Here is a 22,332-nt window from a genome sequence, read left to right on the forward strand (position 1 = left end):
TTGTCTCCCGTTCTGTCACGCCCTTCCTCGGACCCAGCAGAGGATATTAACCTCATTAGAGAGCCCTTTCACACTCCATGGGGTTCATTAACCCCCCGCCCTTCACCCCAGAGCCCAGAGCTGGGAGGACACTCCCCTGACACATTAGCACATGGCTGCCAGGTCCCAACACCCTCCTGCTAATGAGAACCCCAGACTTCAGGGAGCCACCAAGGGGGCTGGGGGCATAGGGTGCCCATCACCAGCTCCTGGCAGGGTCTCCAGCCCGTGGGCTCAGGCCCATCACCACACCGAGCTGGACTCCCAAATCTTCCCATCTCACTCTGCCTTGGGAGCTCCCACAGGCCCAGAACTGCCAGGGGAAGGCTGGATCTGGAGGCTGCTGGGGCTCCTCAGCCCTTCCTGGCCGGGGGTCAGGCCCAGGGCAGGGGGAGCATCTCTCTTGATACTCCCCCAGGTTGCTCTCCCAGCTGGTGCCTGGCTGCCCCTGCAGCCCAGCGAGGAGAGCCCAGGCACGCCAAACCCCATTCCGTGCCCAGCTCCTGGGAACAGCCACACGGACACTCAGAGAGGGCACAAGGGTTTATTCACATCCAGCACGGCTCCAGGCTCCCAGGGGCAGCTGGTTCCTGCAGCTGTCCCAAGGGCCAGCGTGTCCCCAAGCTGCAGGGCTCCAGACGGGCATCGGGGGTGCTCCAGGCCCGGGGACTCACCCGGGTCAGTGCCGGGGCTGTGCTGGGAGCAGAGCCTCCAGCAGGGAGAGCAGGTCCGCAGAGAGATCCTGGGGAGCAGACAGGGAGAGGGTGAGCGGCCACACAGAGCTGCGGGCAGGGCTGGGGTCGTGGCAGTGACAGCCCACCCACTGGAAGGGCTCCTGGGCAGGGCCAAGCAGGACAAGGGACTCCATTCTGTCCCCACTAATGGGATCCCCACAAACATGAGGGAGGGAAGCACCAGGAAGGATGGGGCAGGCAGGGGGATCCAGCTCAGCCGCTGCACCGAGCAGGGCTCGCCTCTCCATTCCCAACCCCAGACAAGGCTGTTGCTACCCCAAAACCAGTTCCTGCACTGCCCCACACCAAGAGGACTCTGAGGCCACCCCAGGGGGGGTTGATCCCTGCCCCACACCTTCCCCATGCTGAGAGTCACCCAAACCCCACCAGCACGTACCTGGGTGACTGTCCCTGTGCCCACGAACTCTGACAGCATCAGTCCCGTGTCCAGGACATCACCAGGGAGATCCGGGGGGGCCCCAGCCCCTGCAGAGTGGGGAGGGGTCAGCCAGGGTGACGCAGGGGAGGTGACAGCCTTGTTCAGCTCTGAGGAGGTCCCCACTGCAGCCATGTAGGGGGGTGGCCCCCAGGTCTCCGTCTGGATGTTGGGAACCCCAAGAACATCTGGAGGGGTCCCGGTCGCAGGGATGTAGGAGGGAGACCCCCAGGTCTCCATTCCGATGTTGGGACCCCCAAGTGCATCTGGGAGGGTCCCTGCAGCAGGGGTGTAAGGGGGTGACCCCCAGGTCTCTAACGCCAGCTCCGGACCCCCAAGCACCTGCGGGGCAGTGCCCGCAGCAGGGCTGCAGAGAGGCGACCCCCAGGCACCCGTCCCCATGCCGGGAGCCCCGTGCAGCTCGGGGGGCGTCCCCGGCACGGCAGGTGACCCCCAGCCCGCGGCGCCGGGCGGCGAAGCATCGCGGGGCTCCGTGTCCTGGCAGCACCCCAGGACCCGGGGACACAGGGGACAGTGTCGGGGGGCCGGCGCCCCCCGGCCGAGCCCCAGCAGGGCGGAGAGGTGGGCGATGTAGCGGGTGGCGAGGCGCAGCGTCTCGATCTTGGTGAGGGTCTGCCCGGCGGGCGCCAGCGCGGGCGGCAGGTAGTGCCGCAGCCGCAGCAGGGCCTGCGCCAGCCGCCGCATCCGCAGCTTCTCCCGCTCGCTGGCGCTCTGCCGCGGGACCCCCGCCGCCCCGCCGGCCCGCAGCCCCTTCCTGCCCCGGGGGCGGGGGGCGGCGTGCCCGCGGCAGGGCCCCCGAGCCGCGGCGGGGGACGCGAGGCCGCAGGAGTCGGGCGATGCGGCGGGGGAGCTGCTGCTGTAGCCCAGCGGGTCCGGGGCTCCGCGCTCAGCCCGGTGCGGCGGCGGGGCGGCGGCGGGCAGCGTGCGGCCGTGGGCCATGGCGGGGCCGGAGGCTGGCACCGGTGTGCCGCGGCTCCCAGCGCCCCGGCTTTATGCCGGCCCGGAGGTGTGAAGAGGCACCTTCGCGGCTGCAGCACTTCAAAGGCCGGGGGTCCCGGGGGGCGGGGGGCCCGGGCCGCGGCTGTGAACGCGGGGTGACGAATTTCACCCCAGAGGTGTGAAGCTGCTCGGTGCTGCCCCTGGCTCCCGAGCGGGGCGGGGGCCGGGGCCGGGACCCTCCCGGGAGCTGCAGCGGGGTCTCGGCAGCTCTGCTGGGGGAGCCCCAGCGGGGCTGCAGCGGGGCGCCCTGGGGGCGTTTTGGGGCTCGCATGGGGCTTCAGGGGGGTTTGCAGCGGGTCTGCGGTGGCGTGTCCCTGCATCTCCCCGTGCAGCGCAGGGAGCTGCCCCTGAGGCTTTGTGGGACACCCCCCGCCCGGTTTGGGGGTGCCGGCTGCCTGAGGGACCCCTCGGGCTGCCCGGTGCCGGCAGCGGCGGGGGAGCCCCCTCGGGCCGCGGGTGTGCAGGGCCGGGCCGGGCTGGGAGGAGCCCCCCCGCCGCGTTCCCAGGCCCCGCAGGTGTCGGGGCCGGCGGGTGTGAAGGTTTCCCTGGAAACGGCCCCGCCGAGGGACGGAAAATCCATCAGGGAGCAAGGGGACACGGGCACGGCGCGGCACGGGCCCCAGCGCTGGTGTGCACGGCCTGGTCTGGGGTACATCTGGGGGTACAGGGCCCCCGAACTGGGCGTGCACAGCCCGCTGGTACTGCGGGGTGCAGGAACCCCCAAAGGGGGTGTGCGGAGCCCTGGGAACATGAGGGGCACAGGATCCCCCCAGAGCCGGGGGCACAGCTGAGGGGATACAGCCGGGTGACACAGGACCCCCAAACCGTGTGTGCACGTGTGAGCAGTGCCCTCACTGACCCATCGGAGCCACCAGGGCCAGCCCCGTTCCAACATCCAGCCCAGTCTGGGGGCGCAGCGGGGTCCGAGGGGAGACCTGCACCCCACGGCCCGGCCAGGCACGGCCCCCTCCCCGCTGCCGGCCCCCTCCTGGGCCGCATTAGCTGATGAGCTCCCGGGTAATGAGTTCTGCACCCGCCGCAGCCGCTTCCCACCTCCCTGTTTGGACAAGTGCTGGAGCGCGGCTGGGCCGGGGCAGCGCCGGCCGTGGGGTCAGAGCCCCCGCAGGGTTGGGAAAATCTTTAATTCTGACAAAGAGTGTTTAAGTCTTGTGAATTCCTTTAGCTTCAGCCAGAAGCGCTTAGTCCTGTATTAATGTGTGCAAGTGGTTATCTTAGCCTTAAAGACTGAGGGCCTGACCAACACTGGTAAGATGATGTATCCAGACCACAGAGCTGGCATGTATTCAAAGAGAAGAAAATTTTTTGGTTTTGGCCTATGACCAAAACCAGATAATTTGAGGAATAGGGTGTTCCCCAAATGAGCACCAGAGACCCTGATACATCCCTACTCTTATGAATAAGCTCCACAAAGTGACATAAACATGCAAAAGAATTTGCAGGACTGTTTAGCATACTTGTATGAGCTTTGGGAAATGTAATTAATAACTTACAAAGATTTAATCTAGTCTGTTAGCCAGCTGTGGTGTAGGTAGCAGGAGACATGCTCTGCACACCCAGCACTGAAATAAAGCAATGCCACTTTCTAACACTGAAATGCAGTGTTAGAGGGTTTGATTCCCAACTTTTGGTGACAGCAGGACACCCTGCAGCCCCTCACCCCGGGAGCAGGGTGGGCTCCCCCATCCCTGTCAGGGGAGTAGGGTGCAGGGCCATGGGGCAGCACGGCCAGGGCACCACAGAGCTCAGCCAGTGCCCAGCTCAGGCTGTGCCCCCGGGAGCCCCCGGGAGCCCCCAGCCCTCCTGCCCTGCTGGGATTCCTGGGACACCTCCCTGCCCACTGGGGACCCGCCATCCCAGATCAGACCCTGTGTGGTTTCTGGGGGTCACGCTTGTCCCTCTGTCCAGGACAGGCAGCGCTCACAGGGACACTGGGACACTGCCCGGGGCTGTGTCTGGTGCAGGGGTCAGCTCCTGGCAAAGAGCCCCCTCGGCCCCCGCTCTCCCTCAGCCCATCTGCACAGAGGGTCCCCTGTCCCCGGCACCCTCAAGACTTCGTCACCCAGCACGGTGCACCCCTGTGCCCTGGGGACCCCCGCCCGCAGCAGCACAGGGACCCCCAGACGGAGCAGGGGCACAGCCTGGTGGGTCCCCAGGTGGCTCAGCTTGTCTGGAGCCGTCCGGGGCTGCATCCCTTCGGACTGCGGGGCCAGGAGCAGCACGGCCAGTGCCGGGATGTCTCTGGGAAGGGAGCCCCCCGGCCGCCCACCCCCTGCCCCTTAGGGCCGTCAGCCTGAGCCAGAGCTCGCACAGCGCCCGGAGCCGGGGCTGGCAGCTGGGCAGAGGGCAGGGAGCTGCCCAGGGGACTCTGCCGGGTGCCAGGGCTGGCGGCTCGGGGTCCGGCATTGGAAGGTCAAGTCCCGGGCCGGGCTGCCGCGGGCAGGGCGGCCGTGCGGGGAGGTGCGGTGCGGGGTGATGCGGTACGGTGCTGCGGGGCTGGCGGCACGTTAGCATCTCTCACGGCCGTGTGAATGGGTCCCCACACACTTCCCAGCGCCGGCAGGACCAATTAAGGACCGAAGGAGTCAGATCTGACACCTCTGCAAATGGGCCCGGCATTCCCAGGCTCCTGCCGCCCGCCCGGAGCGGGGCGAGGCTGGGGGAGCTCCGGGATACCTCCAGGAGGGCGCAGAGGCATCGCCCCGCACCCCCGGCCCAAATAAAGCCGGGGTTACCCCCAGACGGGGCCCGCAGAACAGTGCCCAGCCAGGGCCAGACACAGCCCGCACCCCCGGCTCCTTCGGCAGAGTCCCCCTGCGTCCCCTCGGGGCAGGAAGGGGCTGCGGGGCCGCGGGGGAGCGGGGGTCCCGCAGAGAAACTGCGGCACTGCCTGTCCTCACCAGGAACGCGACCCTGCACCTCGCCACCCGCTACATCGCCCACCTTTCCGCCCTGCTGGGGCTCGGCCGAGGGGCGCCGGCCCCCCGACACTGTCCCCTGTGTCCCCGGGTCCTGGGGTGCTGCCAGGACACGGAGCCCCGCGATGCTTCGCCGCCCGGCGCCGCGGGCTGGGGGTCACCTGCCGTGCCGGGGACGCCCCCCGAGCTGCACGGGGCTCCCGGCATGGGGACGGGTGCCTGGGGGTCGCCTCTCTGCAGCCCTGCTGCGGGCACTGCCCCGCAGGTGCTTGGGGGTCCGGAGCTGGATATAGGGTCATCCCCTACACCCCTGCTGCAGGGATCCCCCCAGAGCTTCAGAGGATTCCCAGTGCCCTGGAGCCTCCCCACAGATGTGCCACAGCCACGGCTAATAGGGCACCTTCCTGCTGCTGCTGGGAGCCCCCCAGGGCAGGACTGATGGCCACAGGGCACCACAGGATCCCTGAACTTGGGTCCCAGCTGCCCACACATCACCAGGTACCCAAAGACCCTGCCCAGCCCCTGCAGTCCCTGGGGTGGGGTGGAGGATGGTCCTCATGGGGTGGGTGGCAGGGGGTGCAAGGTGGGGTGTCCCACAGCCACTCACTTCACACAGCTCGATCCACATGGCTCAGCAGCTCCTGGGCCCCAGCCAGCCTCATCTTCCCAGCTCCTGCTGCTGCCTCTCCTGCCCAGCTGCACCCCAGCAGCTGTGGGGCTGGAGCTGCCTTCACCCCTGGACACAGAGCCCACACAGGCACGGTGGCATGGCAGTGGGGCAGTGGGACAGTGGCATGGCCATGGGTCGGTGGCACAGCCATGACACAAAGCTGCACAGGATGGGACAGACACCGGGATCCTCACTAAAGCCACTCTGCAGAGCTGCTCCCCTATTCCTGACTGCGGGACCTGCTGGCTGCACCCCAGGTGCACCCTTCAGCCTGGCACCCCACACACACTGCCAGGTGCTGCCCCGGGCCAGCGGCTCGGTGCCCACTGCCAGCCCAACCCACGGCCCAGACGTGTCCCAGGGCTGAGGTGGCAGAGGGACTCACCACCGAGGCTGTCCCCAGCCCCACTGACCCCCAGCTCCCACCTGCCTGGGGTCCCCTCCCTTCCCTGAGCCCAAAGGCAGCTCCGGCCCCGCAGGGCGCAGGGTGGCCCCTGAGGGACAGTCCCTCCTACCTGTCACAGCCTGGCCCTGCCCGAGCCTGCAGCACCTGCCCAGGGCAGCGCAGGCAGAGGGGTCCCGGTGCCAGTCCCCCTGAGCAGGGCCCAGCAGGAGAGCTCACACGCAGCTGTCAGACAGAGGGGCTGGGGGCTGGCGTCAGCGAAGCCCCCAGAGCCACTTAGCACCAGGCTCCTAACAGCCGGGGGGCTCCCAGCCCCGGGCCCGCCCCGGGCCCGCAGGGGCCCTGGCGCTTCCCACCCAGTCTGCCGGAGCCCCCGCAGCACGGCCCGGCCCGCAGGGTGGCTCTGGAAACCAGGTATTTATTTACAGCCCAGAGCGCAGCAGCCCGACTCCCCCTGCCGAGCCCCCCGAGTCTGCAGTGCCCATCATGCAGGCGTCAGCCCCTCCGTGGCAGGGCGGGGGGATGCAGGGAGGGGGGCTGCCGAGGGTCCGTCCCGGTGGCCGGGGAAGCGCAGGCGCCCGTTATCCGCTCTTGCTCTCGCTCTCAAACCAGCTCAGCACCGCGGCCCGGTTCTCCTCCACCCACTTGATGTTAGCGCGGGTCTGCTCCAGCGCCTGCTCCAGCGCCCGCGTCCCCGACCCAAACCCGATGTCCTGGTTGTCCTTCTTGAACTGCTCCAGCTGCCAGGCAGAGACGGGGCTGGAGCAGGCAGGGCAGATCCCAGCAGCTCCCAGCACCACTGACACCCCCCCAGGAACACCCCTGGGAGCACTCCAGCCCCTGACAGCCCCTGGGAGCACTCCAGCACCACCCCAGCATCTCTCAGCTGCTGCCTGGCAGGACACCAACAGCGCCCAGGAGCACCCCAATAGCCTCTGTGAGCCCCCAGCACCACTCCAGCAGCCCTCAACACCACCCAACATTATCCTAACAGCCCCAACAGCACCCTGAGAGCCCCCAGCACCATCTCAGCAGCCTCCAGAAGCACCCCAACAGCCTCCAGCAGCCCATGCAGCACCCCAACAGCCCCCAGGAGCACTCTGACAGCCCTTGGGCATCCCTGCCATCACCCCAGCAGGCACCCAGCAGCCTGTGACAAGGACAGAAGCCTCTTGCACCCCTGGGCACACAAGGGGCAGGAAATGCCCTCTCAAGGGCTGCTGGCAAAGGGCAGCTCTGCCAAGACTGGGGTCCCTGGTCCCCTGGCTCCTGCCAGAGTCCAGCCTCACCTGTTGCAGCTCAAACTCTGAGGAGAAGCGCTGGGTCACAGCTAAAATCAGGCGGGAGAAGGAGAAGGAGCCGCCCCCGTACCTGGGAGAGCAGAAGTGTGCTGAGCCAAGGGGACAGGGGACAGGGGAAGGGACAGTGCCACCCTCCAGGGGCGCAGGCAGGCAGGGTGCCCCCGGACCCCGCGGTGCTCACTGGGTGAAGAGCGTCCTCCAGTTGCCACGGATGAAGTCCCAGGCCAGGGGCTGCCCCACGACGTTGCTGGCAATGCTGTTGATGGTGGAGGTGGCATCCTGCTTCCGGATCTTTGTAGGGTCGAGCGTGTACTGCAGGTACCTGGAGGGGCACGACGAGGGGGTGAGGGGCTGGCAGGGGCAGCGGGCGTGAGGAGGGTGATGGCTGGTGGGACACACCGCAGTGCCAGCCAGACCCCACACGCACCGGTTGAGGATCCAGGGGTGCGGGCTGCAGGAGAGGGCTGTGCGGAGCTTGTCAGCCTCAGACACCACGTGGGCCTCCTTGAACTTCTCCCAGAGGAAATCCCAGGCATCCTCCCCGCCCGTGGCCACCATGCTGCAGTAGATGGCTGAGCGCAGGTTCGGGGGGACCCTGTTGGGGTAAGAGCTGTCAGTGCCAGGAGCCCCTGGCCGTGCCCATCCCGAGCACACACAGCACCAGGGCTTCCGAGGACTCACGGGTTGGTGCTGCTATTCTGCCACCGGCGCAAGTAGTTGATGGCCAAATTCTGGCAAGCAGTGACACCGAAGGAGCAGGCGGTGCTGATGGCATTGGCCTCGTTGTACCTGGGGGAGAGAGGCCGTGAGGGCTGGGGTCCGGCACAGGGCACCCACCGGCCAGTGCCAGCTGGGGGCAGTCAGGGAGACCCCAGGGACCCAGCCCCAGGGCCACGGTACTCACTGGACCATCAGCGGGTAGTCACTGGGGATATTTTCCCAGTTATTGGTGATCTTCTGGTAGTACTCGAAGAGAGGGGTCACCTGCTTCTTCATGTATTTCTGGGGGCAAGAGGGAGTCAGTGCCCAGTGACACTGGCAGCAGCCCCCACACCACCGTGGGGGCAATCCTGGCCCCTCACACCCAGCACGGGGGGCTGGCACCACTCACCGACATGGCCCCAAAGACCTCGCTGCGGTCAAACATCTGCTGGAAGTACTTGAGGTTGGAGAGTGCTGCCTGCCAGGGCATGTATTCCGTCTCCTGGCTCAGGAACCGTGTCGTGTTCAGAGCCAAGGTCACATTGACGTACTTGGCCCTGTCAGGGGTGAGGGCAGCGTCACCTCTCGAGCCCCACTGGCACTGCCCACCCCAGGGCACCCACCCCACCCAGCCCCTCACCCCAGTGGCACCCAGACCACCAGGCAGGGCTCACCTGGCCAGGTTAAAGGCATCGTCAATGATCTGGGCACGGTTGATCACAGGGAAGACCTGAGAGAGCAAAGTCAGTGTCTCAGGGCAGCCTGAGCGGGGTGGTGTGAATGGAGTCCCCCACCACAGCCCTGAGCACCCCATGTACCATGTGGTTAGTGTCAAGCTGCTTGAGGAGCTGATCCCAGTTCTCCTGGTTGTAATTGACACGGAAGTACCCGGTGACATTGAGGTTCAGCAGGAGCCAGTTGGGGGTGTTGACCCTGAAGTCGGTGTAGGTGGCTGGGAAAGGGACAGGAGGCTCTGCCAGAGCTGCACCCCCCCCGCCAGGGAGGACCAGGCTCAGCCCCCACCACCACTGCCTCCCTGGGAGCCCCGACCAGTGCCATGGCAGTGGAAGTGACAGCGAGACCCCCACCCATGGCCAGGACATGCCATACCTGTGACTTCGGTCAGCCAGTAGGTGTTGCTCCCCTGGCCACTGCCTGTCATCCAGGTGATGGGGACAATCCAGGTGTAGCTGCGCCGTGGACAGACAGGTGTGGGACTGGCCTTCATCCCCTGACCCCTCAGTTCCCAGCCAGCCCCGCCACACTCACTTGAAAACAGAGGGTCTGTCCACAGAAGATGTGGAGTCCAGCAGAAAATGGGCCTGGCTGACGGTGCCACTGCGAGTGTCAACAGTGACCACAGGGAAGCCCATCTGCAGCGTCCAGCGGTCCATGATGTTGCTGATACTGTCAGGCAGTTTGACGCTGTTCTTGTCCACCGCCTGCGGGGATGGCAGTGCCACCGGTCACCAGGGCCAGGGGCACGGCCAGCGTGGGGCTTGGCCAGCGCTGCAACCCTCACCCAGCATGTGGGACCCCGCCACACCAGGCAGCCCCCAGAGCCAGGGCCGGGGATGCTGCAGGAGCACCAGCCCCCTCCTACCTGTTGCAGATGGACCCAGAGGTCAGCGTAGATGGTGTTGCTGTAGGAGAAGGTGTGGAGGTAGGACTGTGGGAGAGCACCAGGAGAGATGGGTGAGCAAGGACAAATCTGGGGTGTGGGACCCCCCTAGAGCAGCCGGGAAGGTCTCTACCATGGGATGCCCACCCTGCACTGGGCTCGCTGCCCCCAGTACCAGCAGCACCTCACCTGCAGCCCCTCCTTGAAGATGTCCTCACTGAGGAAGCTCGAGAGCATCCGCAGCACCGATGCTCCCTGCAGGGACAGCAGGTCAGAGAAGGCAGGGACACCCCAGAGTCCATCCCCACCCAGGGACGCCCGTGCACACCTTGCTGTAGGCAATGGTGTCGAAGACTTCACTGATCTGGGCTGGGGTGTTGATCTCGTCCTCGCGGAAGGAGAGCGGGTGGGAGCTGGCCAGGGCGTCTGTGGCCATCACGGCATGCAGCTCGTTCAGCACCATCAGGTCTTTCTGCAGAGGGGGCACCGGCACCCGCCTGAGCCCCGCGCGTACCGCCCGCCACCGGGGCAGCCCCGGGGTGCCCGTTCCCCTGCCTGCCCCCACGCCCCTCGTCCCTGGCACTCACAATGTTCCAGGTGGGCTCAGCAGAGTCGGCACCCAGGTACTCCACGTACGAGGCGAAGCCCTCGTTCAGCCACAGGTCGTTCCACCACCGCAGCGTCACCAAATTCCCAAACCACTGCAGAGGGCACGGCACTCCCTCAGCCGCCAGCCGTCAGTCGGGGCAGGGGGCGAGGGGCGCGGCAGGTACCTGGTGTGCCAGCTCGTGGGCGATGACGGTCACCACCCGCTCCTTGTTGCCGATGGACGAGTAGCTAGCATCAAAGAGCAGCGAGTTCTCCCGGTAGGTCACCAGCCCCCAGTTCTCCATCGCGCCCGCATTGAAATCGGGGAGGCCAACCTGGTCTGGGGGCGGAGGGCTCCGGTCAGTGCCCTGCTGACAGCACGCTGGACCATCTTGCCCCCTGCCTGGGCACCTCAACCCAGGGTCCCGGGCGCCCCGCAGCACCCACCAGACTTCGGGAGCGGGTAGGACGTGTTGTAATGCTTCTCAAAGAAGTTGAGGATGGGGCCAGTGACATTGAGTGCGTAGTCGCCCTGGCCCTCAGCGATGGCTTTGGGGCGGCCCCAGATGCGAATCTGGAGAGGAGGGATGCAGGACTCATCAGTGGCCCAGGCTCAGCCACCCAGGTGGGCAGGGGGTGCACCCCACCCCATCCTACCAGTGTCCCATTCGAGATTCTCTCCACTTTGCTGAACTGGCTGACAATGAAGGCCAGAAGGTACGTGGACATCCGGGGAGTGGTGTAAAACTCAGTGACATGCCAGATTTCTCCATCAATCTCCTGGTTCCTGGTGTCTGTGGAGATCACAGAATCACTCCACAGCCCTGCCAGACCCCCAGCCCCACAGTGGGGTCCCCCCGCCCCACTCACTTTTGGCAGGCATGTTGGAAATGGCCCCGTAGCCGGAGGGGTGGATCAGTGTCACTGTGAAGTTGGCTTTCATGGCCGGCTCGTCGAAGCAGGGGAAAGCTTTGCGTGCATCAGGCGCCTGCATCTGAGTGGTGGCCACCACCTGCCTGTGAGCCAGCCCCATCAGTCCTGGGGGTCCCTGTGGAGGCGCACCCCCCAGTCCCCTTTCTCCCATCGCCACTGGGGCAGCATGAGGATGCAAGTGGGGCACAGAGGCTCCACACACCCATCCCATGGTCCTGGTGGGAGAGGAGCCCCAAAGCCAGCCCATGCCCTCCACTGCCCTGTGCCAGCCCCGTGCCCCCATTCCCTTTCCCACCACCACACTGGGCCAGCCCTGTGGCTTCCACCGCGTCCCCTGCCTTCCACCTACTTGGTGCCCGACTCGTCCGTGTATTCGCTGCGATAGAAGCCAGCCAGGTCATCGGCCAGCTCCCCGGTGAAGCTGCTGGACAGCCGGTACCGCTGGCCCTGCTGCAGGGGAGCAGCCAGCTGCACCACCAGGTACTGGGTGGTATCCTCCAGCCAGGTGCTGGAGATGGCAGGGGCACTGCCACCATCCTCTGCCTGCAAGGTGGCATGGAAGGAGCCCTGCATGGTGTAGTTCAGTTTCTTGCTGTGGATGAGGATGAGGTTGGTGGCTTCCTCACACAAGAAGACCACGCTGCTGTTGCCCTTGAAGATGTACATGTTGTTGGCATCGGGCTTCAGGAAGGGCTGCAGGGACACCTCGTAGAACTCCGGCTTCAGCGAGGCCGGCAACCTCCACCGGTTCCAGGGGTTGTTGGGGGCAGGGGTGGTGCTGGTGGTGGTGTTGGGGCTGGCCGTGGTGCTGCTGCCCACATCTGATGTCCCCTTGTTCTTTTCCTGGGCGTACACCACCGAGAGTGCAATGATGGTGGCCACAGCCCCCAGGCCCAGCACGATGGCCACGATGCCCACGGTCTTGCTGATGAAGAAGCCACCTGCCATGGCGGGCAGCAGGAGCGGCACTGGCAGAGACGGCGCTGATGCAAGCACGGCTTTTAGCCTCTCGCTCCCACGAGGTTTATTAGCCCAAGTTAATGGGTGAAGGATTAAATGGGCATGGGGTTCAGGGCGGCGACAGACCCTGGGATGAGCTTTCCACCCGCCCGCCCCCCAGGCTGGCAGGAGCAGCAACGCCCGGCGCCGCTGCTGCAGGGGCAGAGCTGGCAGTGGGGGTGGCACCATCGGGGAGCGTGAGCGGGCTGTGCGCCTGACCCCGGCGTCCTGCCCCAGCGCTGGCCTGGCCCTGCACAGGGAGGGACAGAGCGGGTGGTCGCAGCCAGCAGCCACATCCCCACCATGCTGCGGGGCCCAGCGTGTGTCCCCATCAGCCAAGCTCAGATGCAGACTCAGTGGCACCCCATTCACCCTCGAGTGACACTGCCAGAGGGTCCAGGCCGCCCCGGCGTGCGGGGGGCACAGCTCACAGGCTGCCCCACCCAGGGAAAGCAGGGCAGCGTGGTGCAGCACAGGGGCCTGGCAGCGGTGGGGGAATGTGGGGAGGGACACTTGGGCAGGACTCCTCTGCCCACAGCCCTCTCAAAGTCCAGGGTCAGGTACCTGGAGGCATCGGGGTCAAACTCCGTCCTTGTGAGCCCAGCCCCAGTGGGCACAGGTGAGGTCCCCACCCAGGGTGGGGATGACACATCCTGTCACACACTGGGAAAAAATAGGAAGTCCTGTTCTCAGGATCTAATCAATCTCTCCATAGGGAGATATGGACAGTGTTGCCAGGAGCCATAGCTGGGGCAAAGGGCAAACCAGGATGAGTGAGTGGTGTCCTCAGGGAGTCCTTGCCCTGTCCCTGACAGCACCCAGCTGCACCTGCCGGGGCCGCTGTGCCTGGCACGAATCACTCTGGATGCTGCTGCTGTCCCTGGCACTCCCTGTTAGGCACAGCCATCCCCCAAGCCCAGAGGTGACTGCTGGCTCTCTCAATCCCATCCCCACCCTGGCTCTGGCCAAAGGCTTTGGGGACAGTGCCCCAGAGGCCCAAGGGCACACAGGTGGCTGGGAGGGAGCCAGGCACTGTGCACACCCACTGGCCCTCCCCACAGCCCCTCGGGCACAGCACGCAGGCATCCCCTACTGGCTTACCTGGGGAGGGGCTGGATGGAGCGAATGGGGAGCAGCAGACACAGCACCCACACCCCGACTTCCCCAGCCTGCAGGACTCTGTCCCCACTCCCAGAAGACCCTCTCTGGAGCCCAGCCAGCAGCACACACATCTCCCACAAGCAGCACAGATGTTGGGTGTCACCCCCCTGGGCACATGGGTCCCTTGGGGCTCTGGCCTCACACACCCCACAGCCTGACACCCCCCCAGAGCCCTCCACACCGCCATGCACCCCCGCAGACCCCCCAAGCTCCGCATTGCATACGAGCCCCATAACCCCCACGTATGTGAACCCCACTGCGAGCCCCACACCCCACAGCCCCCGGCAGCCCCTCTCCCTGCTGGTCCACCCCAGCGCACCCCGCGGAGCCCCCGCTCGGGCTGCGCACCCCCCGAGCCTCCGCAGCGGCAGCGCGCCCGCTCACCTTCCTTCGCTCCGCCGGGGCAGCGGGGTCTGCCCGCCCCGCTGCCGCTCCTGCGCCCCGCGGGTCGCCCTGCCCGTGCTGCTGCCCGTCTGTGCTCCTGTCCGCCCCGGCTGTCCGCCCCGGCTGCGCGCTCTCGGCTCCGAAGGGAGGAAAGCTTCCTCCGAAGCGCCAGGGCAGGAACCCGCAGCTCTCGCCCCCTTAACCTCGTGTCTGCCGGCCGGCGGGGCGGCACGGCCGGGGCAGCGAGGGGAGAACCTCCGGCAGGGGCTCGGCGCCCCGGAGCAGGGCGAGGAGGCAGTTTTAGGGGAAAAGCGGGGCGAGGAGGCAGTTTCAGGGGAAAGACTGCTGGGGAAGGGCCTGGCTTTGGGAACACGCTCCGGCGGGCAGGGCTGAGCCCAGCCAAACCCGGCACCCGCGGGTGCCACAGCGCAGTGCAGCCGGGGCAGGCTGTGGGCTGGAGCCAGGAGCCGTGCCCAGCACCCAGGGCCGGGGCCAGGAGCCGTGCCCAGCACCCAGGGCTGGGGCCAAGAGCCATGCCCAGCACCCAGGGCCGGGGCCAGGAGCCATGCCCGGCACCCAGGGCTGGGGCCAAGAGCCGTGCCCAGCACCCAGGGCCAGGGCCAGGAGCCGTGCCCAGCACCCAGGGCCGGGGCCAGGAGCCGTGCCCAGCACCCAGGGCTGCGGCCCAGAGCCGTGCCCAGCACCCAGGGCTGGGGCCAGGAGCCCTGCCCGGCACCCAGGGCTGGGGCCAGGAGCCGTGCCCAGCACCCAGGGCCGGGGCCAGAAGCCGTGCCCAGCACCCAGGGCTGGAGCCAGGAGCCGTGCCCAGCACCCAGGGCCGGGGCCAGGAGCCGTGCCCAGCAGCCAGGGCTGGAGCCAGGAGCCGTGCCCAGCAGCCAGCCCCATCTCCATGGGGGCGGCTCGGGGCGGCAGCCGCTGCCCCACAGCCCTTCACAGGCGCATGCCCCCGCTCGCTGTGGGCTCGGGGGCGGCCTGCTGAAGCAGCCAGCGGAGCAGCCCCTCTGGGCACAGCGCCGGGCACTCCGCACAGCCCTCAGCCACTGCCTCGGGGCTGCAGCTCCGCGGGCTGGGGGTTCCGCGGGCCGGGGGCTCGGCCCGGCTCATGCCAGCCTCAGCCCGGGCTTGGAGCAGAGGGGCCGCCCCGGCCCAGCGCGGCCACGGGCCTCAGGCTCAGGCCCCGCAGAGTCGCAGGCCGGGGCCTGGGCCGGGGCCGGGGCCGGGGCCAGAGCCGCCTCGGGCGCGGCGCAGGGAGCACGTGTGGCCGGCCCCGGCCCTGTCAGCGGCTGGGGATGCTGTGGCTGGGGCCGGACACGGGCGCTGCCCGCGGCAGCCCAGCCCCATGGCCCGGCCTGGCGCAGGGCAGCTCGCCATGAGGTGAGCCGGAGCGTTCCCCTCCGACTGTCCCAGCCCCAGGACATGGCACCGGCACGATGGCTCACCTGCACGCTTCGCCGGCAGCTACAAGAGGACGAGGAGGAAGAGGAGGAAGAGGAGAGCCAGTGGAGAAGAGGACACAGCAGGTAGCCCAGCTCCTTGACCTCCAGGAGCACTGGTGTGGCTAGTGGCCAGCTGGGGAAGGGTTAAGCTGCAGGGAGGGGAAATTCCTTCCAGGCAGAGTCACGGTTTCCCTGCCAGGGGAAGTGGAGGCAGAACCCGGAGCACAGCTGGGGAGCAGAGGAAGGGCCCCGGGCCAGCCCAGGGGCTGGTGGCCAGATGGAGCCGCAGCGGAGCCAGGGGCGTGGGGTACACGGCTGACAGAGCCCATCAGGGTCACTGTGACCCCCAGGACCAGCCCTGCTCCTCCCCGGCCTCAGAGAACCCCAGCCCCACAGGTCCCACACACCCACAGAGCTGTCAGAGCTCACAGTGGTCCCTGCAGAGGATGCTCTGCAGCAGGGAGAGGGCAGGAACTGGCAAGGGGTGACCTGCCACCAAAGGCCCAAAGCAGGGACACCATCACAGCCTAACAGGGCCATCACCCTCCCCACACCTGCTCCGAGAGCAGAGCGTGCAGCCAGGGACCCTGTCCTAAGCCCCCTGCCCTCCCCTGGGGCCCCCTTTCCCATCCCCTGGGCCTCCACCAGCCAAAAGCCCCCCAGGGCTGCAGCCGCGCCAGGAGCTGCACAGAGCCCCTGGCACCCTCCCCGTCCAGCAGCACCCACAGCAGACACAAACACGGGTTCAAGGACAGTTTATTGGGACACAGGGACACACTCCAGCAGCCCCAGCCTGGCCTGACCCTGCAAGCCCCCCCGGTCACTCAGCTCCCATCCCTCTTGCTGCCACATCCCCGCTCCAGCATGTCCCCAGGGCACACAGCAGTTCCCATGAGTGACCCCCACCCAGCTGGGGCCCATCTCAGAGAGCAGGACCAGGGCACGGGACAGCCATGGCTGGGAGGATGGAGGAGACAAGCTGCAGCTCCTGACAGAGCCGTCACTACAGGCACACTTTCACCTCTGGGAATCCCAAGAATCCCAGGAGAGGCAGGAGCCAACTCTTCCCCACAGCGAGGAGAGACTGCAGGGAGGGAAGGGAAGGAAGAGCAGCCTCCTTGTTGGGGGACCAGGGAGCAGAACTGAGCCCAGCTCCAGAGGAAGGGACCCCCCCCGGGAGGGACTCCCCCTCATTCTCTGAGCCCTGTCACTGCTCCCTGCCCTCGGCCACCATCAGCCCCTGTGTGCCACACGGGCAGAGCCCCGGGAGGAGCCGGGACCCCAGCTCTGCCTAGCAGGCAGCCCCCCAGCACGGGCTGCTCACATGAACTGTGACAGATTGGGCACTTTGATGTTGATGTCCCCGATGTTGATGTTGCGGGGGATCTCGGGCAGGTTGATGTTCTTCACGGCCGACACAGCACGGGAAGGAGCAGCTGAGAGGCCTCCCTGGGGACAGAGGGACCGTGAGCACCGGCCCCACCCCACAGCCCCTCCACAGCATCTTCATGATAAACCTTTAATGGCCTGGGGTCATTAACCTCGACAAAAGAACCACTTCCAGCAGCTCCCCGCACTCCTGACGAGCACCACTGGGCAGGGATGCCCCCAGCCCATGCCGAGGGCTCAGGGAGGCAGACACTGGGAGTACCCTGGGTATCCCCCCAGTCCCACCCCAGTCCCCATGGGTCACCCCCTCGCAGCCCAGGGTCTGTCAGCTCCGCAGCGTCACCGCTCACCTCTGCCTTCTCCAGCTTGCCCTGCGCCTCCACCTGCGCCACAATCTCGTTCATGTTGGTCTCCAGCACCATCCCGCCGATCACCATCTCCTGCAGGATGTGGTGGACCTGCCAGGGAGGGACGGAGGGAACAGAAGGCTGAGGGCCCGCTCCTGGGAGATGTCAGGGGCCAGCATCTCCCCAAGGGACACAGACCTCCCCCTGTCCCCTTCTGAGCTGCCTGGAGAGCAAAAGGGTGGCCAAGGGGAGCCCCACAGCTCCACTTACCACCTGTACCCCTCTGGAGATGACACACACCCACCGGGCCCATGGCAGCCCCTGTGGCACCCCTGACACATGGCCGGTCCCTCCCTGGCCAGGAGCCAGGGTACAGCAGGAGTGTGTCCTAGAGATGACCCCAGCAGGCAGCAGGGTCCTCACTGGGAGGACACTTCTCCCCAGAAGCTCCTTCTCCTCAGAGAGCCAGGCCGGAGCCTGGCCTCTGCTGTCTGTGAGGAAGGCTGGGACTGTGACACAGGCACAGAAAAAGCACAGAGCTGCCAAGGCAGTCTGCTCCTTTCCTGGCATCCCTCGAGTTCACGGATGAACAGCCAGGCAGGGCCAGTGCAATCACACAGCCAGAGCAGGGAAAGGAACATTGCTGAGTTGCAACCCCAGAAATTGCAACCAGCCCCGAGGCGGCAGCCAGGCTGTGCTGGTGGCTACAACCCCCTTCAGCTCCTGCACCTGGCTCAGCTCAGCATTGTCTGCAGAGTCAGCAGTTCCCAGTGAGCACCCAGCACAGATAATGGATTTATGGGACCCAGTTAGTTCCATGAAAGAGGCTACACAGGAGCACAGTTGGGTAACGAGATTGTTTTATGGTTTCACAGAGCCAGGCTGCACTAGTAAACACCTTGTGACTAACACCCTCAGGGCAATCCTGGGGAGAATAAAGAACACGAGAAAACGTGCTCTGAGGGGCAGTCCCAGCTCTGTGACCCAGCCCAGGGCTCCCGCAGGTCCTGTCACACTCCCACAGTGCCTGCAGCAGCCGCAGGTGTGTGGGACCAGCAGGGCACAGGGTGAGCCCCAGGCAGCTCCTGGGACCCCCATCCCACAGCCCAGTCCCAGTGCATGCTGAAGCAGCTGGAGCAAGTGGCTCCCGCAGCCTGAAAGGATATGGGACCATCAGGAAACGTTCCTTCAACATCTGGCTTCGGCCCAAGCTGGCTCCAAACCAACAGGGCAGAAATCTTGAGCAAGTTTTGTTTTCCAGGCCAAAGCGCAGCACTTCCTGAGGAATCTGTGTCCCCTCTGGGACCCCGCAGCTGCTGAGTGCAGCTCACACTCCCCTCCAAGGCGGAAAGCACAGCTGAGAGCTGGGCATAGCCCACCCTGAGCCCCGCTTGGGACAGGGCATCCCTGCAGCTCTGGGCTGAGGCTCCCAGCACCGACAGCTACAAGCACTGGTGTCACTGGTGCCTGACCCATGTCCCCCTCCATCGGCACATGGCAGGAGCAGGACCCCAGGCCTGCCACAGCTCCGGTCCCATGGCCCTGTGCTACAGGCAGTGCAAGGTGGAACCTCAGGCAAAAAGAAAAATTACAGGATGCAGCCAAAGTTGCATCTGAACCCTGCCACCCCCTGCCCAGGGAGATATTCACAGCCCTGTCTGGGGACACACTCATGGCCCTGCCTGGGCATCCCAGGGGGACAGCCCGGGCCCAGCAGGACACAGCAGCACATTCCCAGCCCCCCAAACACTGTCCCTCTGCAACCCAACTCCGGGAAGCACAGGAACATGAGCACATCTGAGAAATAAACATGTGCCAAATATAGAAAGAGACCGGAGGACCAAGTGATAATGGCCAGGAGTTGAGTCAAAGCTGGGAAGCAGCAGGAGCATTGGATGGGAAGGGCTGGCAGAGCCTGGGTGGCCGAGCTGGGGTCTCCACTACCAGAAACCCCCAATTCCCATCTCCTGAGAATGTTCTTCTGGCAGGAGAGGTCAGAGGAAGGGTGGCCCCACTGCTGCTGGCAAAGGTGTGAGGTGCCCTGCCCGCGGGCTGCGGGCTGGCCGTGGGCTCAGTGTTTTACATGCAAAGCTCATGTAAAGCTGAGAGCAAGGCTGAGTGAAAAGCTGCTGGGTCCTGCCCCTCCCACAGTCAGTACCCACGAGCATATCCTCCCCCAGCTGTGGGCAGAGGTGACCTGGGCAGCTGCCAACACTTCTCCCACAGCTGCTCGGCCCTCCTTCCTCCTTTGATAAACACTTTTGCTGACAAGAAAATTATGTTGTGGCATTTTGGAAAGTTTGCAGTAGGGCAAACGGTGAAACCAAAGCCTGACCTCAGCAGCTGGTAACGCAGAGACTCCCCAGACCTGCTCACTCCCCCTCCCTGCCAGCTCCCCAGCTGGAATCACGAACAGAAAGGGAGCATTTTACACTTTTTTTTTTTCCCCCAGTGCTCTTTTTTGTTGATATGTTTTTGTCTACAGCAAAGCAAGAAAATCTTGATCAAGCCCAGCACCCTGAGCCAAGCCTCTCCCTGCTCCAAGCCTATTCCTGGCCACCTATTCCCAGCTATCTCCAGCCTTGTGACCCAGGGCATGACCAAGGAGGACGGTTCCCGCCCAGGATCTCCATCCGGCTCTAGAGGAAACATTACAGGCTGCGGCTCAAACCAAGTTTACCCAGCACTTTGAATTCCAAACACTCCCATTGTTCCTTCCCGTTTTTTCCCAGCAGCTGTAGTAAAATGTTAACTCCCAGGAGGTGCCACGGCCTGGAGCAGAGCAGAACGGCCCAGCGCCAGGCCAGAGTCTGCCCAGCTGCAGCAGTGCTGCCTGTGGGGCACAGATGTGTCACTTGGCAGCCCCGGGGCTGGGCACGGCTGCCCCAGGCTCAGAGCAGCCCAGTGCTGGGGTCTCTCCTTGGGAGGGCATGATGTGAGTGCCTTTCAAAGAACACAGCTGAGAGCTTCCCATACAGGACCTCAGTCCGCCCCAGAGTGACCCCTGCCATCCCCACACTCTCCTGGGTGCATTTCCCAAGAAATGCAGGCTCTGGAGCAGCCCCGAGCCCAGCACCCACCTTGTCCATGTGGAAGATGAGGTCCAGTTCACAGACATTCTCAAAGCACTTGTCCAGCGTCTCCACAAACACCTGGGCAGCAGACAGAGAGCAGGCAACATGGTCACACCAGCCCCGTGGAGCACTCCAGGCACGGGACAGAGTGGCTGGGAAGCTGGAGAAGGACCTAGGCATGCTGGGGACTGTGGCTGGACATGAGCCCAGGTGTGTCCAGGTGAGCAAGAGGCCAATGGCACCTGGCTCGTGTCAGCCCCAGCGTGGGCACAGGCCCAGGGCAGTGCCAATCCCTGAGAACCCTTGCAATCTGGGATTCCAGAATCCTGGGATTAATGGTTGGACTTAGTGCTCCCGAGGGGTCTTTCCACCCTAAATGACTCTACGCTTCTATTTTTAAAAGACATTCCTTCAGATGCCTTCCCTGCTGCTCCCAGGTGAAGAAGGCACGCAGCAGCTCAGGGAGTACGTGTGGCCCCCTCCCCATCACGGCCCCGAGGGCTCCTCAGGCCTTTCAGAAGGGCTGGCACAGGGCTGGCACGGGCACGGAACGCCCCCGACTGCTGCCAGGGCAGCCGGGCCCCGCAGGGACGCACCTGGATGAGGTCCAGGATGCCCAGCTCGCTCTCCGAGGAGTCCACACAGAACACGAAGTACAGCGTGGCGTAGTGGCGGTAGATCAGCTTGTAGTCCGAGCCGCCGAACAGGCTGTGGGGACACGGGCACGGCTGAGGGCTCTGGGGACCCGGGCGCGGCTGAGGGCTGTGGGGACACGGGCCCGGCTGAGGGCTGTGGGGACACGGGCCCGGCTGAGGGCTGTGGGGACACGGGCCCGGCTGAGGGCTGTGGGGACACGGGCCCGGCTGAGGGCTGTGGGGACACGGGCCCGGCTGAGGGCTGTGGGGACACGGGCCCGGCTGAGGGCTGTGGGGACACGGGCCCGGCTGAGGGCTGTGGGGACACGGGCCCGGCTGAGGGCTGTGGGGACACGGGCCCGGCTGAGGGCTGTGGGGACACGGGCCCGGCTGAGGGCTGTGGGGACACGGGCCCGGCTGAGGGCTGTGGGGACACGGGCCCGGCTGAGGGCTGTGGGGACACGGGCCCGGCTGAGGGCTGTGGGGACACGGGCCCGGCTGAGGGCTGTGGGGACACGGGCACGGCTGAGGGCTGTGGGGCCCGGCCGGCAGGGCGCAGGGCCAGCCCGACGCGGCCCCCCGGCCGCTACCTGCCGCACTCCAGGAAGTTGCAGATGTGGTCATCCCGCTTCAGCACCAGGTGGAAGGTGTCGCGGATGATCTGCTGCTGCACCTCTTCTGCCTGCCGGGAGGACACCGTGGCTGCGCACCCCCGGGACCCGCGGCTCCGGGGGACCGGCCGGCCCCGGTGCCAAGGACGCGCCCGGGGCAGCGGCAGGTGCCGCAGCGACCGCCCCTGCCCCCGGACACCCCCAGCCCCTGGAGCCCTCCGCCCCGCACCGCTCCCGCAGCGGGCTCAGGCCCCCGCCCCGCAGCCCCGGCGGCGGCCCGGCCCGGTGCGGCCCCGGTGGCGCACCAGGTGCTGGTAGAAGCGGACGAGCCGCGGCTTCCCGTGGTTGTTGAACACCAGGATGGCGTTGATCATCCCGGCGGAGCGTCGGGCCGGGCCGGGCCCGGATCAGCGCTGGCAGCAGCACCGCGGCCGCACACCCACCGCAGGAAGCCCCCCGGCCGCCCCGGAAGCGCACCGGGCTCCGGTGGGCTGAGCCCGGGGTGACCCTGCGGAGCGCCCGGGCCGCGGGAACGATCAAAGCCGCTCCTGGGCGGGGGCACCGCGCGGCTGCACCGCGGCGCGCTCGGCCGTTCCTCGCAGCCCGCCGGGGCAGACGGGCAGGCCTGGAGCCGGGATGCGGCGGCTGCTGCCCGCGCCGGGAGCACCGGGGGCACCGGCACCGCCGCTCCCCGCGCGCGCCGCCAGGGGGCGCGCCACCCCGCCGGGACCGGCGCCTCGCGCAGGGGGTGGGGCGATGCGTTAGGCCACGCCCGCTTTTAAAGAGCCAGCGGTTCTGTATGCCCGGAGGGCGCGTGGGCACCGGCAGGGGCAGAGCTCACCGGCCACTGCCCGGTCCCGCTTCCCCCAGCGCGGGCACACACCGGCCGGGG

General features: G+C 66.5%; 3 protein-coding genes across 12 annotated transcripts; all 3 read right to left on the bottom strand.

Moving 5' to 3' along the window:
• Positions 1-718: 718 nt before the first annotated feature.
• Positions 719-2,328, bottom strand: LOC121343381 (mesoderm posterior protein 1-like). The gene is made up of 2 exons (XM_041418498.1): positions 1,171-2,328; positions 719-781 (listed from the first exon to the last, which is right to left on the bottom strand). The coding sequence occupies exons 1-2, from the start codon at positions 2,167-2,169 to the stop codon at positions 719-721; spliced, it is 1,062 nt and encodes a 353-aa protein (XP_041274432.1). The 5' UTR covers positions 2,170-2,328.
• A 4,312-nt stretch (positions 2,329-6,640) lies between these two features.
• LOC121343668 (alanyl aminopeptidase, membrane) lies at positions 6,641-15,493 on the bottom strand. Of its 9 annotated transcripts, none has more exons than XM_041419051.1 (22): positions 13,928-15,380; positions 12,947-13,045; positions 11,733-12,351; positions 11,321-11,466; positions 11,108-11,244; positions 10,898-11,024; positions 10,636-10,790; positions 10,450-10,563; positions 10,191-10,334; positions 10,052-10,117; positions 9,845-9,910; positions 9,511-9,683; positions 9,352-9,431; positions 9,060-9,193; positions 8,916-8,971; positions 8,651-8,798; positions 8,444-8,541; positions 8,221-8,328; positions 7,967-8,134; positions 7,721-7,861; positions 7,528-7,609; positions 6,641-6,978 (listed from the first exon to the last, which is right to left on the bottom strand). In XM_041419051.1, exons 1-22 carry the CDS (start codon positions 14,460-14,462, stop codon positions 6,820-6,822), a joined length of 3,555 nt encoding a protein of 1,184 aa, XP_041274985.1. In that variant the 5' UTR covers positions 14,463-15,380; the 3' UTR covers positions 6,641-6,819. The 9 variants fall into 9 exon arrangements, with proteins under 9 accessions (XP_041274985.1, XP_041274984.1, XP_041274988.1 ...); XM_041419050.1 differs by having other exon boundaries at positions 11,733-12,366; XM_041419054.1 differs by having other exon boundaries at positions 11,733-12,632; positions 13,928-14,050.
• Positions 15,494-16,123: 630 nt separating this feature from the next.
• LOC121343694 (AP-3 complex subunit sigma-2) lies at positions 16,124-22,124 on the bottom strand. 2 transcript variants are annotated; one of them, XM_041419116.1, is made up of 6 exons: positions 21,746-22,124; positions 21,420-21,511; positions 20,791-20,929; positions 20,201-20,272; positions 17,124-17,231; positions 16,124-16,833 (listed from the first exon to the last, which is right to left on the bottom strand). In XM_041419116.1, exons 1-6 carry the CDS (start codon positions 21,812-21,814, stop codon positions 16,705-16,707), a joined length of 609 nt encoding a protein of 202 aa, XP_041275050.1. In that variant the 5' UTR covers positions 21,815-22,124; the 3' UTR covers positions 16,124-16,704. The 2 variants fall into 2 exon arrangements, with proteins under 2 accessions (XP_041275050.1, XP_041275051.1); XM_041419117.1 differs by having other exon boundaries at positions 20,791-20,902; positions 21,746-22,122.
• Between the last annotated feature and the right edge of the window lie 208 nt (positions 22,125-22,332).

The sequence above is a fragment of the Onychostruthus taczanowskii genome, unplaced genomic scaffold, assembly GCF_017590055.1.
Source record: "Onychostruthus taczanowskii isolate IOZ18803 unplaced genomic scaffold, ASM1759005v1 scaffold6, whole genome shotgun sequence".
NCBI classification, from domain to species: Eukaryota; Metazoa; Chordata; class Aves; order Passeriformes; family Passeridae; genus Onychostruthus; species Onychostruthus taczanowskii.